Source organism: Gouania willdenowi, chromosome 8 (assembly GCF_900634775.1).
Source record: "Gouania willdenowi chromosome 8, fGouWil2.1, whole genome shotgun sequence".
Taxonomy (NCBI): Eukaryota; Metazoa; Chordata; class Actinopteri; order Blenniiformes; family Gobiesocidae; genus Gouania; species Gouania willdenowi.
Window position 1 is genome coordinate 34,104,653 of NC_041051.1, and position 21,283 is coordinate 34,125,935.

At 40.0% G+C, this 21,283-nt stretch overlaps 2 protein-coding genes across 11 annotated transcripts; both read right to left on the reverse strand.

Moving 5' to 3' along the window:
• Positions 1 to 3,364: 3,364 nt before the first annotated feature.
• abi3a (ABI family, member 3a) lies at positions 3,365 to 15,159 on the reverse strand. Of its 8 annotated transcripts, none has more exons than XM_028454626.1 (12): positions 15,067 to 15,135; positions 14,920 to 14,970; positions 13,562 to 13,725; positions 12,560 to 12,730; positions 12,311 to 12,487; positions 11,517 to 11,578; positions 11,304 to 11,354; positions 7,614 to 7,858; positions 5,003 to 5,146; positions 4,802 to 4,903; positions 4,530 to 4,619; positions 3,365 to 4,203 (listed from the first exon to the last, which is right to left on the reverse strand). In XM_028454626.1, the coding sequence occupies exons 3-12, from the start codon at positions 13,691 to 13,693 to the stop codon at positions 4,055 to 4,057; spliced, it is 1,323 nt and encodes a 440-aa protein (XP_028310427.1). In that variant the 5' UTR covers positions 13,694 to 13,725; positions 14,920 to 14,970; positions 15,067 to 15,135; the 3' UTR covers positions 3,365 to 4,054. The 8 variants fall into 8 exon arrangements, with proteins under 8 accessions (XP_028310427.1, XP_028310429.1, XP_028310428.1 ...); XM_028454628.1 differs by having other exon boundaries at positions 14,920 to 14,933; positions 15,067 to 15,071; XM_028454627.1 differs by lacking the exon at positions 14,920 to 14,970 and having other exon boundaries at positions 15,067 to 15,159.
• Positions 15,070 to 20,968, reverse strand: dnaaf19 (dynein axonemal assembly factor 19). 3 transcript variants are annotated; one of them, XM_028454640.1, is made up of 3 exons: positions 16,968 to 17,263; positions 16,754 to 16,884; positions 15,070 to 15,184 (listed from the first exon to the last, which is right to left on the reverse strand). In XM_028454640.1, the coding sequence occupies exons 1-2, from the start codon at positions 17,198 to 17,200 to the stop codon at positions 16,782 to 16,784; spliced, it is 336 nt and encodes a 111-aa protein (XP_028310441.1). In that variant the 5' UTR covers positions 17,201 to 17,263; the 3' UTR covers positions 15,070 to 15,184; positions 16,754 to 16,781. The 3 variants fall into 3 exon arrangements, with proteins under 3 accessions (XP_028310441.1, XP_028310442.1, XP_028310440.1); XM_028454641.1 differs by lacking the exon at positions 15,070 to 15,184 and adding an exon at positions 20,810 to 20,968 and having other exon boundaries at positions 16,608 to 16,884; positions 16,968 to 17,118; XM_028454639.1 differs by lacking the exon at positions 15,070 to 15,184 and having other exon boundaries at positions 16,608 to 16,884; positions 16,968 to 17,260.
• Between the last annotated feature and the right edge of the window lie 315 nt (positions 20,969 to 21,283).

Consider the following 21,283-nt stretch of genomic DNA (forward strand, 5'->3'; position numbering starts at 1 on the left):
TTATCACTGACTTTGTTCATTTGTCACTCATGGATTTATTATTGTTCTGAACCCTGTCTGAGTGTCAGTGTGGATTGGAGACACTGTCCCTGCTAGCTGCTACATGTTAGCATTGATGTGTTAGCTGCTACATGTTAGCATTGAGGTGTTAGCTGTTACATGTTAGCATTGAGGTGTTAGCTGCTACATGTTAGCATTGAGATGTTAGAGGCTACATGTTAGCATTGAGGTGCTAGCTGCTACATGTTTAGCATTGAGGTGTTAGCTGAGGCTAGCAGAGCTCCACTGATCCACAACTTTCTCTAAAAATTTACACACAACTGGGCTTTAGTTTTCCATCCAGTGTTTTTATTTAAATTAAAATAACTCCCATAAAGCACAGCAACAACTTCTCTGAATATCTTGTTCCTTGTGTGGTGGTCTGTGCATCATTATTATGGGTATACCGGGAACTCATAAAATGACAAGGTTTTCGTGCTGTTTGGGGTGAAAAAAAAATCGATTAACTGCATTATTTTTCTGTAATTAATTAATTAATCACAATTAATGCGTTAAAGTCCCAGCACTAGTTATAACTGTGATCAGCTAAAGGACAGATGCTTTATTTAATCCAACACAAGAAGCTGCTGCTGTGTCTAGACTTTAACTTTATGCACTTTGTGTTAAAGTGACACCAAATCACAGGAAACATTTAATCTGTTTAATCTTTGATCAGATGCTGCAGTGGATCATAGGTGAGATCCATCAGAGATCAGGTTTGAATGAATGATCAGTTGTTTCAGTGAATGTTCAGCAGCACTGGACTCACACCCAGATAGCACCTCAGTGGCTCCGCCCCTAAACCCTCAGAAAACAAACATGGACACATTAGCATAGGTCAATCACTTCAGTGAGGAAACTTTATTCAGATGAACAGGAAGTAATTCATAAAAACAGGAAGTCAGCATGAGAATAGACTGTTCCAGTCAGACTTGTTCTATTCAGGATTAATGTTGACAAAAGCTGATCATTCAATGGCTGCCACGTCCAACACAGCAGAGCATTGATCACCAGTTAATTATCAATTCAAATTAATGGTGAGTTCCTTAAGTTATTAATAAGTTAAAGAAGTGCATTTTGTCTTCTTGTTTTAAATAATACGAGTGCAGTAAGTGTTGCTCAATTTGCTCAATTCCTAATGCAAATTTGATTCTGAATCTCACACACACACACACACACACACACACACAGCTCACTGAGGACACCTGCTGGTCAATATTTACGGGGTGTTTTTATTAGACTCACTTTAGTCATTTTAAAAAGCCTTGTGCAGTCACTCCTGTAGATTAAACACAGCTTTCAACTTTCCTGTGTTACCATGACTACCTGTCAACATTTACCAGTTCTGCAAAATTGTATTTAGGATGGTGGTTCCTGATCAATGGTTCACGTCTCAACTAGTCTAGAACACTCTGATGGTCTATCCTTCTGTCCTATTCTGTTTGTCCTGTTCACCAGCCCCAACCAGTGGGAGCAGATGTTCTTCCCACTGTCGGTAAATGCTTGTTTATGTGGATCTTGTTGGGTTCTTTCTTTCTTACTATGAACTCTATTTTTTTATGTTAAGCGCTTTGAGATGACTTTGTTGTAATTTGCGCTATATAAATAAAACTGAAGTGAATTGAATTGAATATGTCCCAACAGCCAGAAGCTGTGGACGCAGACCGGGCCGCCAAGGCACCCCCCCTCGACCTCCACCCAAGTCCTCTCTGCACCCGACCCCTACGGATCCCTCTGCGGGTGGTGGGTCCACAGGGTCTGGGTCGGTGGAGAGGCCTTACCTCAAGTGGAGGAGTTCAAGTATCTCGGGGTCTTGTTCACGAGTGAGGGTTGGATGGAGCGTGAGATCGACAGACGGATTGTTGCCGCATCAGCAGTGATGCGGTCGCTGTATCAGACTGTTGTGGTGAAGAGGGAGCTGAGTCGGGGGCAAAGCTCTCAAGTTACCGATCGATCTACGTTCCTACCCTCACCTATGATCATGAGATTTGGGTAATGACTGAAAGGACAAGATCACGGATACAGGCGGCCGAAATGAGTTTCCTTCGCAGGGTGGCTGGGCGTACCCTTCGAGATAGGGTGAGAAGCTCAGTCCCCCTGGAGGAGCTATAAGTAGAGTCGCCTCCCTTGGGAGGTGTTTCAGGCAGGTCCTATTGGGAAGAGGCCTCGTGGAAGGCCCAGGACACGCTGGAGGGACTATGTCTCTGAGCTGGCCTGGTGTCGCCTCGGGGTCCCCCAGAACGGCTGGAGGTGTGCGTGGATCGGGAGGTCTGGGCATCTCTGCTGAGACTGCTGCCTCCACGACTCGGCTCCGGATAAAAGCGGAAGAAGATGGATGGATGAACTGAATATAGTGGGAGCTTAAGTAGAGTTGTCAATTATGACCAAATGAGTATGTGTTTGAAGGTTGGATGTACAGTACATAGAGTTGTACATACTCTGTAGTGTTATAAAGGGTTTATTTGTGGGTGTAAAGTAAAAGTGTGTGTGACGCACATGATAAATGTGTTTTTCTGTAATGTATGTTTATTTTTATATCTTTTTTGGTGCAGTTTTGTGCATTTCTGTTGTCATTTTGTGCATTTCTTGTATAAATATTTAGTTTTGGGAATTTTGAGTAATTTTCATATTTTTGTTGTTTGGTGTATTTTTCTGTAATGTAATGTTTTTACTTTTTAGTTTTGTTTTACTCATTTTATTATAAATACCTTGTGTGTGTGTGTGTGTGTGTGTGTGTGTGTGTGTGTGTGTGTGTGTGTGTGTGTGTGTGTGTGTGTGTGTGTGTGTGTGTGTGTGTGCCTGTCGTCCTGGTTACTGTGTGGGACTCTAATCTCCTCTGTGGGTTCTATCTCACACACACGCATGCGCATCAGCCGGGCACATACACATACTCACAGTTTGTTGAAATGCGTGTGCAGAGAAAAAAGAAACAGACACGCGGGAACTATTTTGTAGAATGTTTCCCCGACAGAGACGTCCACAGGAGCTCTAAACTTGTGAAAGAGCCTTAAACTATCTTCCTCTCTATCACTCGTTTGACTGCACACAGGTCTGGTGGTACTCCAGGTCTTCAGCGATTGGCTCTGGCCGCACACGTGACTCTAGCTCACCACTATTATTGGATCACCGGAGCCGAGCAGTGAAATAGATATAAATGGTGCACTAGCGCCCCCTCACACACTGAGGTTAAAAGCTGAATAGGTTTCACTTTTTGGTGAATGTGCCGTCCAAGTGAAATAAAATTTAAAAAAACATTTTGAAATGACCAAATTACTCCAAAATAACGGATGCACACACTTGGGGTATTTGGAAGCTGTTGACAAAGTTTCAGGTTGAACAGACACCACGCCGGGGAGATATTCGCTGCACAAACACACACATGCACGCACGCAGACCTTTCTTTCATTATAGTATAGATGTCATTGTTTCATTTTTTCAGGCACTTTTTTCAGGGAAATTTACATTGCATTGACTTTGATCTCTTGTCCCTGATGGGCAGGACTCTCTTTAAGGGGCGTGGCCAACTTGAGAGTTTTCTCAGGCTGGCCACGCCCCTTAAAGAGAGAAAGGACTCATAAAAACACATCGCTGATCGCTTTCATGTGTCCTCTGAGGAGGAAGGACAGTTGGCATTCAAATCATGTCAGGAGATCAAAGTAAATTTCCTCAAAAAAGTTGTCTGAATAGATGAAACCTTAACATATTATGAGTCAAAAAACATGAATTAATTGTGGTGGGCTAATCACATGTAAACTGTGACTTTAAACGAGTTAATTTAGAGTTAATCCAGAGTTAATCTCGAGTTAATCTCTGAACATCATGTGACTTTCCCTGGTCTTTAGTCCCTCCTCTTTCATTCATTGGCTCCTTTCAGTAACGTGACATGATGTAAGCGTGGAGCGCCCCCCACTGGACACACACAGACGTACGTCAGCTTTGATCACAAAGGATGTGATCAATATTTGATCCACTCGCTTGGGATCTGATTGATCCTGATCAATCTGAGCGTGCTCAGTTAAAACATGCCACCTTCATCCAGACACTGAGTGGGGGCGTGGCTGTCATCGTCCAATGGGGGCGGGAGAGGATCTGTCATGTCATCGAGCTCCTTCTCTGCGTCCAACAGGATAGGAGGAGGAGGGGGCGGGGCCGGGATCTCCAAATCTAAAAGCACAGGCACGTGTGATTGACTACAATAGACCAATCATAGAGCTAATCCGACGTCAGCGTTAGAGGGAAGCCCCGCCCCCTCAGTGACAGACAGCCAATGAGTAGTGACTAGTTAGCAGTAGCAGACAGAGTGTGAGCTCGACTCATCAGTTAACACGGACACCAGTTGAGTCAGAACATCAGAGATTAAAAACAGTGATTGGTTTCAGTTTGTCTGCTGTTGTTGGGTGGGCGGGGCTTAAATAAATCTATGATAAAAGTTAAATGTTGCTGACCTATCAGGTTAGAGGGGGCGGGGCTAAGGACTACGGCTTTCTTACCCAAATGTTGGAGACGAGCCAGTAAACAGAGACGAGGGGAAGGGGGCGGGACCGAGGGAGGGGGGTACGAGGGGGGAGGAGGGATCATCACTGAGGGCAAGAGAGAGAGAGGCGCAGTGATCATCTAATCATCAATAAATGTGGAGTGGATTAGAACCAGCAACCCTCCAGTCCATCCCTGGCTAAATGTATCTAAACACAAATTTATCCTCCAACACACAAACACATCCTGAGCCACTGATCACTGTGACTCAGGATCTGAAAGAGCTTACGTGATTGGACAGCAGGCAGGAAGAGCGAGTAAGTGTAGCGGTGGCGGGAGGAGGGGCCTGATCGGGCCCTCAGAGACAGCGAGCGAGCAGAGGGAGAAAGCGCTGCAGAAACACCACAGAAGAAGAGTGAGAAGGAACAAACAGAGAATGCTTCCCCCGGTGGACACATCAGGAACAACAACACTTATTATAGGACGTTACCGTCTTTGTCCTGATTAGGTGGTGGCGGAGGGGGCTGGGTCAGAATCTCTGGGCCGTCATTGGTCAACTGAGGGAAGATGTCGTCATCTGAGGGGGGAGGAGGAGGGGGTGGGGAGGGAGACGAGAGATGGTTCTCCTCCAATACTGAGAGAGAAGAGTGGTCATATATATGATGTCACTGTGATGTCATATGGATGGTTTAGATTAACCAGGTCAAACAGTTCCACAACCACATGATCTCAAATACAGGTTTACACCTGATTAAACGAGTCATCTCAGTGTATAAATATCAAATATATCAATATATTTAAATTAAACTGAAACTTTATCAGGCTTATTTGATCATGATCAGTTTTAATCTATTTTTCAAGTTTAAGTTAACCAGGTCCTTCAATTCCAGAATAATGTGACTTTGTTTCTAATCTATAATTCATGCTGAACTCAAAGGGATTCAGGTGAACCTGGTTTAAACTAGGGATGTCCTGATCAGGTTGATTTGTCCCAGAGTCCTTTGATTTTTAGAAATGGCCGATACCAAGTCCTGATCCGATAATTCTATAATACATTAAAAAGATAAAGAAGAGCAAAAAAACAGATTCAGGATGTCCTTTATTTATTTATTCACCTTATTTTAACATTCAACCCTAAACAGACACTTCTGTGACGTAGTTTAATCAATCAATCAATAAATTAACTTTAGACTTTAGTGCAAGATTAAATAATATTAAATAAAATGTCTAATATAAAAATGAATAGTGCCTCATCTTAAAATACCCAACAGACATGTTAACAAATAAGAAAATAAAAGTACCACAGTGTAAAGTTTAAGTGTAATGTTTAATCTAATAATTTAGTTTCACTGATTAAAATGTATATTTTTATTGATGAAAAGTATGATAACTTCATTATGTTGGTATTGCAGGTTTAGATCATGTAAAGTATGAGCTGTTTATTAAATAAAGTGTGTGAGATCTGTAGATAGAGGTTGATGTAGAACAGGGGTTCATCTGGTCTCACCCTGGGACCCACATTTTCCCACGGTCATTAAATCACGACCCACTTCTTTTTTAGAACTCAACCAATTAAATTTAGTTTTTCAAAAATAGCTGTTGAAAACATACACATATATATCACGTTTTTAAAAGCATATATCCATATATATTTTCCTGTGCAACATATATTTTACAGCATGCCTGTCAAAATAAAAGGTTCTTTAAAAATAAAAATGAGAGACATTAAGTATTTGTTCATTATTGAACAGCTGTCCATGACCCACCCAGTGCAAGTCTTGACCCACTTTTGGGTCCCAACCCACCAGTTGAGAATCAGTGATTTAGAACACACCTGCACGTGCTGCTGAAGGTGTTTGATATAGACATAGTGCAGTAGATTGACTAGGATGGTCTATTCACACACACAAACAAACACTTGTGAGGAGCAGACAAACACACCCTCAAACATCTGTGCACACACACTAGCATCAAGGCTAGTTAGCATCAGGCTGGTTAGCATCAAGGCTAGTTAGCATCAGGCTAGTTAGCAGAGAGGCTAACGATACGTTTGGTCTCTTCCAAACAGAACAAATGTTGTCGTGATTTTCCTGATGTTGAACACCTTTATTCACAAACGTGTGAGAACTTGTGTCTAACTCTCCACCTCCACTCTGCATCCAAATAACAGACAGGCTCCTCCTCTTTTTGACACAACTTCTGCTGTGTCATGTTCTACTAGTTCTGTAGCTTCAGAGTTTTCTGATCCATTTACACCGTAACCATGGTAACCAGAGCGCTACTGTTTACCTTCATAGTGCAACATTGAAAAGGCTCCGGTCTGACGCAGCACAGCGTAGCGTTCAGAATGTTGTGTAATCAATAAACCGGTACGGTGGTTTATTAAACATGTGTATCATAACTAAAATATATACCAATATTTGGTATGAAGCGGTATACCGCCCACCCCTATAATGATAATAAATATACATATAGAGATAGGGTGAGAAGCTCAGTCATTCGGGAGGGGCTCAAAGTAGAGTCGCTGCTCCTCCGCATCGAGAAGAGCCAGATGAGGTGGCTCGGGCACCTAATTAGGATGCCCCCTGAACGCCTCCCTAGTGAGGCGTTCAGGGCACGTCCCTCCGGAAGGAGGCCCCGGGGAAGACCCAGGACACGCTGGAGAGACTATGTCTCTCGGCTGGCCTGGGAACGTCTCGGGGTCCCCCCGGAAGAGCTGGAGGAAGTGGCCGGGGAGAGGGAAGTCTGGGCCTCCCTACTGAGGATGCTGCCCCCGCGACCCAGAAACGGCTAAGCGGGAGAAGATGGATGGATGGAAATATACATATATATCAGAGTCCTGATCGGGAGATAATATCAGATTCTGATCGAGTCTGAAACCACGTGATCGGGCCCAATTTCTGATCGCGTGATTGGATCAGGACATCCTTAGTTTAAACCTAGATCAGACCAAACAAATGTTAATTAACATTTGGGCACAACTAATCCACAACTAATACAGTTTAATAATTAATAATAACATTAGTTACACAAACTCATTCAGCTTTATTCATATTATCTATTTATCCAGATTTGTTAATTCGGGATTATCTGATCCTCACCTGTTTCCAGAGGGAGGGGCATAGACACCAAAGAGTCCTCAGCAGGAGCGCTGTGATTGGTCAGAGACTCAGCGGTGGGTGGAGGGGGCGGAGCCTCACCTTCTCCAGGGGAATCCACATTATTGTCGTCCTCAATGGTAGGAGGGGGAGGGGGAGGGGGCGGGGCCTCAGGCAGCTGTGTGGTGACGATATCACACTCAGATGAAGCGATGGTGGGTGGAGCTACAGGTTTCCCAAAGCTGGAGCTGAAAGAAAAAAAGCATCTAACTAAAAAGCAAGGAACGTCTGTGTGTGTGTGTGTGTGTGTGTGTGTGGAGCAAATATCTCCCCGACGCGGTGCGAGTTCAACCTGAAACTTGGTCAATGGGTTCCAAATACCCCGAGTGTGTGTATCTGTTATTTTGGAGTAATTTGGTCATTTCAAAATGTTTACTTTAATTTAATTTCACTTCAGGACGGCCCCGAAATGAAACCTATTCAGCTTTTGACCTCAGGGTGTGAGGGGGCGCTAGCGCACCATCTATATCTATTTCACTACACAGCTCCTCACCCGAGCAAGAGTCACGTGTGCAGCCAGAGCCAATCACTGCGCACACAGCCAAGCAGACACGGACTGTAAACACGAGTGAGAGAGAAGAAGATAGTTTAGACCGAAGCACGGAGCTCTCTGAATAGATCGTTTGAAACCATCAGCCACTGATGAGTCTTTTGCAGACATGTTTCCCATTTCGTTCAATTCTCCATCTGGAAAACTGTAGATTATCTGTGGTGCCGTGCATGGAAGCTAATCTCTGACCACTCGGTTCAAAGGTAAAAAATGATTTTTGTTTTTTAAAAAAAGACAGCCGAATTATAGATAATACTTTATTTTACTTACTCACTCATGGAGTTTGGAGTTTTATGTTTTGTTTTGCGCAGTTTTGTTGTTTTTCTGATTGGCGCTACAATGTCTATGGAGTTTTGTTATCAGCGTCTCAAACATTTCACAGAACACACACACAGTATTTATTTATTTATAATCAAAATATACTAAATGAGTAAAATAAAACACTAAAAATGCACAAAAAGACAACTGAAAGAATAAAAAATACACGACTCCAAAAAATATACATTACAGAGAAATACAATGCGGGTGCACGGAGGAGATGGATGTAGACACACACACACACACACACACACACACACACACACACACACAGTATTTATAATAAAAATATACTAAATGTGAAAAGTAAAACAAAAAGTTTGCACAATTACAACAGAAATGCATAAAAATACACAAAATTAAATATTTATACAAAAAATACACAAAATCACAACAGAATCACACTACAATGGCAACAAAAAACTATAATTATACAAAAACACAACAGAAAGATACAAAATTACACATAATGACTCCAAAAACCATACATGGGCGACCGTGGCTCAGGTGGTAGAGGGTCGTCTTCTGATCAAGAGGTTGGGAGTTCGATCCCAGTAACTGACTATGTGTCGAAGTGTCCTTGGGCAAGACACTGAACCCTAAGTTGCTCCCAGTGGTCGACTAGTGCCTTGCATGGCAGTCCTGTCCCACTGGTGTGTGAATGTGAGAGTGAATGAGCTGATATGTAAAGCTTTGAGACTGTTTCAGTGGTGATAAAGATCTATATAAATCATGTCTATTTACCAGTTACCATACATTACAGAAAAATACATCAAACAAAAAAATATAAAAGTGAGTAGAAAAAAACAGCAAACACATTTATCATATTCATGTCTCATAGAATTAAACCATGGAAATCACACACACTGTTTTATTTTGCACCCGCAAATAAACCCTTTATAACACTACAGAGTATGTACACCTCTATGTACATCCAACCTTCACACATACTCATTTAGTCATAATTAACTCTACTGAAGCTCCCACATGAATGCATAATTCCGACGGGCACTGTACTAGTCTGTCTATAAAAGCAAAGAAGGTCTGTGTGCGTGTGTGTTCTTTCAATTAGTTACGCTAACGCGGTTAGCAGTTGATGCTCAGGTTATTTGTGTCTTAGGCTCTATTCTCCCATGTACACAAGTATAAAAAGCCGCTCAGCAGCGCTGTTTCTGGCTGTGTGTCATTCTCCTCCTTTATTTAAGTCTGCACGCCTTCATCACAGTTACGCACTGTGGGTGGAGCAGCCCTGAAATGTGGGTGTTCCCATTCAAATCTGGCTTTACGCACATTCTCCGGTGTGTGTAATTCATTTTCCTCTTACGTTCCTCTAACCCTGTAATAAGTGCAGCGCCCCCATAAGGTGACACATTATATTACACTAGAAATATGGACTTAGTCACATTTGAAGCCACACAGACTCGTGCGTCGTACAGCAGCAGCTGTGATCACTCAGCTGCTGCTGTGTGATTAATTAAAACTGTGACAGACACAGACTTCTGTCCACGTTGGTCACAGTGATTCAACTATTTTCATACTATGTCCAACGTAAAGTTTGATCCACTACAGAGTGAAACATGCTGTTATATACAGATGAGGATGGAACACAAACTGTTCCCACACATATTTTAATGAGGCTCAGGTCACTTTAAACTATTTATATTTAAAACTGTGTATTATGGAAGTTAATAATTCTGTTTCACTGTAAACATCCCTCTGTATTAAAGCAGGACGCTCTGTGGACGTGTTATTACATCATATCTACATCATATAACTCTGTCACGCTTTACAGTGATGATGATGATGATGATGATGATGATGATGATGATGATGATGGGGAGATTTTAACTGTGACTCAGTCACACTGCAATAATCTGATCAATAATCTGATCAAATCAACCTGTTACTTTGTTTATCAATGAAGTTTCAAATTAAAAGTGAACTTTATCATTTTCACGGATTTCAATAACATTGACAAGTGTTGGAAAAACTCCATGTTCTGTGATTTCTAGACAGCACAAAAAAAAAAAATGACATCACCGCCTCCTTTCCTTCAGCCCGCCTTCTTTCACACATATGTGCTTTTTGACTCCTTATGTGTGGTGGGCGTGTCTGCAGCCTGGACCAGAGAATACGCATAAGAGAGAAGTGCGTAACTGCAGGCGTACATAAAATGTGTGACGTAGGTGTGGCATAGAAAACAAAACAATATTTATACAAAAAGTACACAAAAAGACAACAGAAATGCACAAAAATATACAAAAACGCTCCAAAAATACACAAAATCACTCCAAAAAACATACATTACAGAAAAATACACCAAACAAAAATTTAAAAAAATAGTAAAAAAAAAACAACAAACACATTTATCATATTCATGTCTCATAGAATTAAACCAGATAAATCACACACACTATTTTATTTTACACCTACAAATAAACCCTTTATAACACTACAGACTACAGAGTATGTACACCTCTATGTATATCCAACCTTTAAACACATACTCATTTAGCCATAAATGGTGACTCTACTTAAGCTCCTCCCACTATATGAATACATACTTCCAACTGTACTAGTCTGTAAATAAGAAGACAAAACAAAAAGCACGGGAAAATATAAGTTATAGGGTACTAAATGTTAATAAAACAAATATGGTTCAAAATAATGTGTTTTGTTAGACATTGATCTACTAATAAGGACATTTAGAAGATTTTAGGCTAAACTTGTAAAAACAGTGGAGGATCAGCTGCATTAGCTTTTACCTGACAGCAGGAGGCGCCACTGGACACAGCACCGGCTCAGGTTTATTATTCCTGAAACAGAAGAGAGGAAGTGTGTGTGTGTGTGTGTGTGTGTGTGTTGTGTGTGTGTGTGTGTGTGTGTGTGTGTGTGTGGTGTGTGTGTGTGTGTGTGTGTGTGTGTGTGTGTGTGTGTGTGTGTGTGTGTGTGTGTGTGTGTGTGTGTGTCTGTCTGACCTGGTTGAGGTCCCCTGTCTCCGAATGATTCCTGTTTTGTCGGCTTGTTTCCCAGCAGGGACCTGCAGGAAGAAAAGAGGACCTGAATGAAATCACCCATTTTCCCACGAGAAACAAAAGACCCCCGAACACACACACACACACACACACACACACAGGCCTTTGTCAGTCCTACTGACGGCTCATTAATTAACCCTTAAGCTCTGAGGCTGATACAGAGCTGGGACACAGTAGTTAGTTAGTGCTACTAGCTAACTCTAACTAGCTAACTCTAACTAGCTAACTCTAACTAGCTAACTCTAACTAGTAGAGAGAGGAAGCTGTGCTTCACGTTAGTTTCTATGGTTAAGTTTCCTGTCAGCAATCGTCACTTCTGCTTTGCACTGTTTCTGTCCTCAAACAGCAGCCGTTAGCAGTATTTAGCAGCCATTAGCAGTAGCTAGCAGTATTTAGCAGCCATTAGCAGTAGCTAGCAGTATTTAGCAACCGTTAGCAGGTGCTAACAGTAGCTGCAGCTAGCAGTAGTTAGCAACTGTTGGTAGTAGTTAGCAGTAGCTAGAAGCTGTTAGCAGCAGTAGTTAGCAGTCGTTAGAAATAGTTAGCTGTAGCTAGCAGCCATTAGCAATAGTTAGCTGTAATTAGCAGCAGTTAGCAGGAGTTAGTTCAGTTTTTTAGCCACTTGCAGCATAAAAACCACATTGGAAAAAATGTGCACGTTAGCAGCCGTTAGTAGTAGCTAGAAGTTGTTAGCGGTAGTTAGCAGCTGTTAGCAGTAGTTAACAGTAGTTACACACCTTCACCCCGTGACCCACAGCGTCCAGCTGCTGGTAGTTGATTGGCCGACGGCTGTACGGTGGGAGGGACTTAGATCCTGAAGGCGGGACTATTTTATGATTCCTGGAGATGCGTCGAACGGACGTGAAGACGCCGATTTCTCTACGAGAAACTTTCTCTTTATGCATCTCCACCATCTACACACACACACAGAAGTTCAGATTCACATCTTTAATAATGTATATAAAAGTGGGCGCGGCCACACTAACCTGACCAACCAGGTTGATGGAGGACTCCATGTGCAGCAGCTGATTGGTCTGAGCATTTAGCAGACTGAGCATCTGATTGGCCAGTGAGCTGATCTGATAGGCCACGCTGGCCAGTGATTGGGTGGTGAAGTTCTTGGTTTCCTCCAATGCCTTCAGACTGCTGTCACCTGACTGGGAGACAACAACAGGCCACACCCACATGAGTCAACTGAAGTAAAGCAAACAACTATTTATTTGTTCATTAATCATTATTTAATGATTTTAGCATCTAATGTAAACAAAGAGTAAGCTAGCAGCTAATCATCGATTAGCTAACAGTACTAAAGTGTCCGTTAGCATCACATTCATTAAAACATAGTTTTGTGATGTGGTTGACAGAGAGGGGCGGGGCCACAAACATGTGATTCATGTCAGCATTCATAATATTGACCAATTCCAGAAAAGACCATAAAAAACTAAAGAAAATTATACAAAAAAAACAACAAAATGACCCAAAATGACAAAACTATAAAACAAAAAACACAAAATTACAACAAAAATTATGCCAAATTACTCCAAAAATCACATGAGACATTTACAGAAGTGCAGAAAAACAAATAAAACGACAACAAAAATCCACAAAAGTGATTCAAACAAAAATGCATTAAAATGAGAAAACTAAAATAAAAAAGTAATATCAAACATTACAACAAAAATACAAATAAATACTCAAAAGACACACAAGAAGTTTACAAAAATACACAAAACAACAACAACAAAAAAATCCTCAAAAATGAATCCAAAAAGAGCTCACACAGTAAAAATTGTGGTTTGGTTTTGTGTATTTTTGTCCGAATTTTCTATATTTGTCTCAGATTTTTTTATTACATTTTTTTGTTTTTTGTATTTTTCTGTCAAGGTTTTTGGAGGGTTTTTCCAGTGATTTTGTATGTTTTTGTTTTTGTACATGTTGAGTGTTTGCTTTGGTGGCCACATGTGGCCCCTGAGCCGCCTGTTGCCTACCATTACGTAGTTGTCGTAGCAGTACTCGGCCACGCTCTGTAGGTTGTTGTAGTTTTCTCTGAGGGCTTTCTGAGCGTTTGGAGCTTCTTCCAGGATCCTCATCACCTCCTCAGAGGAGCTCTGGTCCTTCATGGTGGAACACCGTCTGAGGACCTGATAGAGGACTGCAACAAATACAAGTTTCCATCCACACATTTTAAAGGAATATAAAATGTCAGACAAAGTGTATGAGGTGCTGAATGTTAAAACTCAGTCACTTTTTCATTGCCGACATATTTTGAACATTGAACTCATTTTTCTTTTATTTGAGACAAATTTATTTAAAACAACATGTTCTATATTATTGTTAAAAATGTATACACATGAAAAATACATCTCAATGTAAATGTTAAATGCAAATCTAAATGTTAAATGTAAATCTTAAATCTTAATGTTAAATCTAAATCTAAATGTTTAATCTTAATGGTAAAACTAATTCTAAATGTTAAATGTAATTATAAATGTTAAATCTAAATGTTACATGTAAATTCTAAATGTTCACTCTAAATCTAAATGTTAAATCAGTCACGTGTGTTAAGCTGTCAATCACGAGGCCACGCCCATACTCCACACACCCCACCCTCCAAGGTTTTCTGCACACGCGGTGTCTTCATCACTGGCTAAAGTGAGTTGTCATTTAACATTTAATTTAGATTTAACTTTTCGATTTACATGTAACGTTTAGAATTAAAATTTTGATTTAGATTTAACATCTTGGTTTACATTTAACTTTTACATTTAAATTTACACATTGACGTTTAGATTTAAAGCTGCTATTCGGAGTTTTTGAGAAACGTCTCGATGTCCCGCCCTCAACAGCTCCACTTCCTCCCATGGCCTCTGCCAATCTATTAGAAGCCACGCCTCTATTTTTTGGCACATGCATTAGCACATATTAGGGTTAGAAGTGGAAGCCTATTGGCTGGGCGCAGTCGGTGATTGTTTCCATTTGTATGGCTGTCTATAAGATGAAGGAGGGGCTTATATACATTAATGTATATGAATGACCACCAGCAGTAGAACATAGTTAAAGACTAGTTAAGGTTTTTTTTGCATTTCAAAAGCATTATACATAAACATAGATTTCTCAGAAACTCCAGATATCAGCTTTAACATTTAGATGTACATTTAGCATTTGCATTTTGATTCATCATTTATATTTACATTTAGCATGTACATTGATATGACAATGATATTGAACATGTTGTTTTACATGAATTTGTGTCTCAAATGGAAGAGAAATGAGCTAAATGTGAGGAAAGTGAGTTAAATGTTTAAAATATGTCGGCTATGAGGTATGACGTCACGTGTCCTCTAACCTGAGCTCAATCTACTGATGGACAGGAAAGAATCAGAGAATCTTTTACTTCCTGATGAAAATAAAGTCACACGTAAGGAAGAAGAAAGAGAATGTGTGATACTCAAAGTAATCAGATTACTCTGATAACTTTGAGCTGTGTACTCACCGAGTTGAAGCTGAACTTCTGAGTGAATAAAGCTCTACTCCCTCTCCTCCTGTCTGTCAAACCTCAAACCACGTCCTGTTTCAGCTCAACTACAGACGGTCTACTGACGTCACTAATCCTGACCAATCACAGATCAATCAACCACACACACAAAGATAATAAACATTAAACGCAACATCAAAGGAAGTGATGTTTAAAGCACTGAATAATAAATAAAGTGTGTGTGTGTGTGTGTGTGTGTGTGTGTGTGTGTGTGTGTGTGTGTGTGTGTGTGTGTGTGTGTGTGTGTGTGTGTGTGTGTGTGTGTGTGTGTGTGTGTGTGTGTGTGTGTGTTGCCCCCTGCTGGTCAGATCTGAACATAACCAGTGCTGCACCTGTGGAAATTAGGCTTTTATTTTGAAAGGAGACCTGTTTTAAACTTTAATTTTAGAGGGGAACTAAAACACTTTAATTAATGATAGATTTTGAATAAAATATAAAAAAGTGTTTATGTTTCACTCAATAGTTAAAAATGTGACGTCAGAGGTCACATGACTGATTAATAGCTGATCCATTGGAACAGAACGAGAAGTGAACACAGCAGGTTTCATCCTCTCTATGGTCCAGTTCCTCTGTGATGTCAGGGTAACAGGAAGTGACTACTCTGTTAAAAGCTGAGCAAGCGTTTCAGGACCATCTATAAGGGGGAATAAAGGAGAGATTTTTGGGGTCCATCCATAAAGTCAGTAAAATGATGGTCTATTGTTCTATGAATCTGTGATAACCACATTTATTTATTCATCTGAATAATATCCACTGTTATCCAGGAACGTTTATTATTATTATTATTATTATTATTATAATCATCTTAAAGATGGAAATCTTTGTTTTAATCACTAATAAAATGGTTCAAAGTGACTAAAAATGGTGAAAAAAGAGGTGAAATGGGATTTTAAAAACTACAGAAATTGGTTAAAAGTTGCAAATTAGAGTGGATAAAAACAGTGAAAACGGTTTTAAGTGTCAATATTGGCTTAAAAGTGGCAGAAATAGAGGGAGGGGGAAATAATTTAATGTAAACTGGCAAAAAATAAACATGAAATATGGTGAAAAGAGTTTAAAAGTGACAATAATGTGTCAACATATGTGACATTAGGTGTAAAAGTGGTAGAAAGTGTTTATAAGTGATGAACATGTCTGGAAAGTAGAAAAAATGTGTAGAAAAGTCATTAAAATGTGATGTAGAAGTGTCAGAAATGGGAGAAATGTAGCAAAAATACATTAAAAGGCGCAAAAATTTGTAAAGAAAAAGTGATGAAAATATGTTAAATTATGGTGAGTTTGGTGGAGTTGTAGAAAAATGGTAAAAATAATCAAAAATTGGGCATAAATTAATAAAAAATATTCTTCGTTTCTTGAAGGCATCTGGTGACGTCTCTCCTTATGTCTCATTACCCCAAAAGCGGTCCTGACCCAAAGATTGAGAACCCCTGTTTTAAAATATCCAATGTGGTCCATATTCCCTCCAAATCCACACATTCATACAGTTTACATACACACACTTCAATCACATGACACAAACATTTTTAATCTCATCATCACCGCTGTGACGTTTCTTTGTTTTTTTAACTCAAAGAAAACAAATTCAAAGTTTGATGGAGTTTATTTTTTTCCTGTAGATGTTCATAATCGTTAATCCATCACTGACGTGTGCTGGTTGCTGTGGCGACCACTCCTCACTGGTTGTTAGGGGCAACGGTATTCCAGGGTTGTTTCCTTGCTCCTCCCACTTTATCCTGCTTCTCCAAAGGCTTCAGGTGACTCGTGAGGACCATGTTTCTGACACACGCACACACACACACACACACACACACACATTAGGTATGCACACCCGTCCCACCTGCAGCTCTATCTAAACTCACCTGAACTGATCGTAGGGCGCCCCCTGGTGGACCGCTCTCAGTTTGGCGTCATTCTCTCGTTGGTATTTACGCTCAGACTCAACCGCTGCCTGAAGCTCCACCTCCAAAGCTCTGAAGTTAATGATATCATTCTGTGACGTCATCATCTCATCTGGTGATGTCACAGACAAAGAAGTGGAACTTGTACAGCTTAGTGCCTTCTGAATATTTCCTATTTCAGAAAAAGTATCCATTCATTCACACTAACGTACTACTCACACTAACGTACTACTCACACTAACGTACTACTCATACTAACATACTACTCATACTAACATACTACTCATACTAATGTACTACTCATATTAACGTACTACTCACATTAACGTACTACTCACACTAGCGTACTACTCACACTAGCGTACTACTCACACTAACGTACTACTCACACTAGCGTACTACTCACACTAGCGTACTACTCACACTAACGTACTACTCACACTAACGTACTACTCACACTAGCGTACTACTCACACTAACGTACTACTCACACTAACGTACTACTCACACTAACGTACTACTCACACTAACGTACTACTCACACTAACGTACTACTCTTAACGTACTACTCACACTAACGTACTACTCACATTAACGTACTACTCATACTAACGTACTACTCACACTAACGTATTACTCACACTAACGTACTACTCACACTAACGTACTACTCACACTAACGTACTACTCACACTAACGTACAACTCACACTAACGTACTACTCACATTAACGTACTACTCACACTAGCGTACTACTCACACTAGCGTACTACTCACACTAGCGTACTACTCACACTAGCGTACTACTCACACTAACGTACTACTCACACTAACGTACTACTCACACTAACGTACTACTCACACTAGCGTACTACTCACACTAGCGTACTACTCACACTAACGTACTACTCATACTAGCGTACTACTCACACTAACGTACTACTCATACTAGCGTACTACTCATACTAGCGTACTACTCATACTAACGTACTACTCATACTAACGTACTACTCACACTAACGTACTACTCACACTAACGTACTACTCATACTAACGTACTACTCACACTAGCGTACTACTCACACTAACGTACTACTCTTAACGTACTACTCACACTAACGTACTACTCACACTAACGTACTACTCATATTACGTACTACTCATACTAACGTACTACTCATACTAACGTACTACTCATACTAACGTACTACTCATACTAACGTACTACTCTTAACGTACTACTCACACTAACATACTACTCACACTAACGTACTACTCATACTAGCGTACTACTCACACTAACGTACTACTCATACTAGCGTACTACTCATACTAGCGTACTACTCATACTAACGTACTACTCATACTAACGTACTACTCACACTAACGTACTACTCACACTAACGTACTACTCACACTAGCGTACTACTCACACTAACGTACTACTCTTAACGTACTACTCACACTAACGTACTACTCACACTAACGTACTACTCATATTAACGTACTACTCATACTAACGTACTACTCATACTAACGTACTACTCATACTAACGTACTACTCATACTAACGTACTACTCTTAACGTACTACTCACACTAACATACTACTCACACTAACGTACTACTCATACTAACGTACTACTCATACTAACGTACTACTCACACTAACATACTACTCATACTAACGTACTACTCACACTAACGTACTACTCACATTAACGTACTACTCATACTAACGTACTACTCATACTAACGTACTACTCACACTAACGTACTACTCACACTAACGTACTACTCACACTAACGTACTACTCACACTAACGGACTACTCATACTAACGTACTACTCACACTAACATACTACTCACACTAACGTACTACTCATACTAACGTACTACTCACACTAACGTACTACTCATACTAGCGTACTACTCACATTAACGTACTACTCACACTAACGTACTACTCACACTAACGTACTACTCACACTAACGTACTACTCATACTAACGTACTACTCATACTAACGTACTACTCACATTAACGTACTACTCATACTAACGTACTACTCATACTAACGTACTACTCACATTAACGTACTACTCATACTAACGTACTACTCACATTAACGTACTACTCATACTAACGTACTACTCATACTAACGTACTACTCACATTAACGTACTACTCATACTAACGTACTACTCACACTAACGTACTACTCACACTAACGTACTACTCATACTAACGTACTACTCACATTAACGTACTACTCACACTAACGTACTACTCATACTAACGTACTACTCACATTAACGTACTACTCATACTAACGTACTACTCATACTAACGTACTACTCACATTAACGTACTACTCACACTAACGTACTACTCATACTAACGTACTACTCACATTAACGTACTACTCATACTAACGTACTACTCATACTAACGTACTACTCACACTAACGTACTACTCACATTAACGTACTACTCATACTAACGTACTACTCATACTAACGTACTACTCACATTAACGTACTACTCATACTAACGTACTACTCACATTAACGTACTACTCATACTAACGTACTACTCATACTAACGTACTACTCATACTTATGACCATGTGATATTTCACTAATACATTTGCAAACATTTCAATGAAACAAAGAGTGAAACATTTAAAGGGGTCTGAATACTTTCTGTACCCACTGTACATTTTTTTAACGTGTGTGGATCAACTCGTATTAACTACTACTTTTTTTCCTCACAGGACCTGACGAAATGACCTTCAAATGACCTTTTAAATATTTCTGACCCTGTTATAAAGCTGACATGCTTAAGTTATTTACGGTCTGACCTTACCTCCTTTGGTCTGAAATTCTCTCACAATCTCAGTACGTGACTGCTGCGTACTGAGATGTACCCGTACTGGATTAGCCATACTCACAAATTATTGTACTGATTTTAAAAAATGCTTAAAACATCACATCAGTCAACTATCAATAAAAAAATCGACCAATGATAAAAAAAAAAGTTACATTGGGTTAACTGTTATTTTTATTGCAATGTATATTATAATCATGTTTTTTTGGAGAATAAATTATTCCTATTCGTATTGAGAAATTAGTGAAATGAAGAATACATTCTTAAAAAGTATATACCCCAAGAAAAAAAGCCATTCAACATTAGCTTTGAAAGTGAATTTTCAAACTCAGCACGACGGAAGTAGCAAAATTCACAGCGGAACTAGCAATAATTCATATTCCGGTAGTGCGCATGCTCATAAACGATCTCAAGGCCAGGTAAACACAGACTGACACCGGATAAAAATCAAATATCCTCTTTTCAAAATAAAAACATCTGTCTTAGTTTTTATAGCTCTTTGAAATTGGGCTCTTATTTTGAAGTTAAAAGGAAGTTTAGTCAGTAGACAAATGTGTGAATGAAATATGTCTACGTGAGTTTTATGGATGAAATGAGCACATGTTGATATTCTACTTGGTCACTTTCTCACTTCAAATGTTTTCAGAACTTTCAAAATAAAGGTAGAGAATCAATAGAGATATTTAGTCTCAGTGTGAACAAGGTTTTTAACGCTGAAGGTTCCAGATGCATCTTGGGAAACTTGTAGTATAGTATAAAGTATAGTTCAGTGGGAACACTCATCATCTATAGTAGACAAGCCCCACCCCCACATGACGTCTGGGGGGCCATGACTTCACACACACACTAAACTCTGAGCTCACACTCCGTTACTTTCACATTGACTTCCGGTAATCCAGAGATACTTTACTTACCCTGGTGGAGCTGTCCGTCTCTGATGTCTTTGATCGAACCGTCAACGAACCGTTTCTAGGCGACGGGCCAGACAGCTTCCGGTTCAGGCCCTTGTGACGTCACACATTGACAACCGACACTCCGTGCGTGTGCGTGTACATGTGATGTGAACCTGAACGCAGCAGCACGTGACACTAGAGGGCGCACCTGCAGCCAATCAAACTAGCGTTTACTCATTAATTTAGTGTCTCATTAATGACGTTGTAGAATTAAAAAAGTGATCAGTATTTTTAATATTTTATTATATTTTAACATTTTCTATGAACCGAAAGCCAACGACGTCACAAAAAATATAAACGTGCAGGAAAAGGCTTTTTGGAAGTGTAAAAGTGTAAAAAAATTGTACATTTTATTTAATAATTAAAGACACAATTAATGCAAAAAAACCAGAAATAAAATGCAGTCTGACTGCAGTAAGAGCAGAATATTCCTGT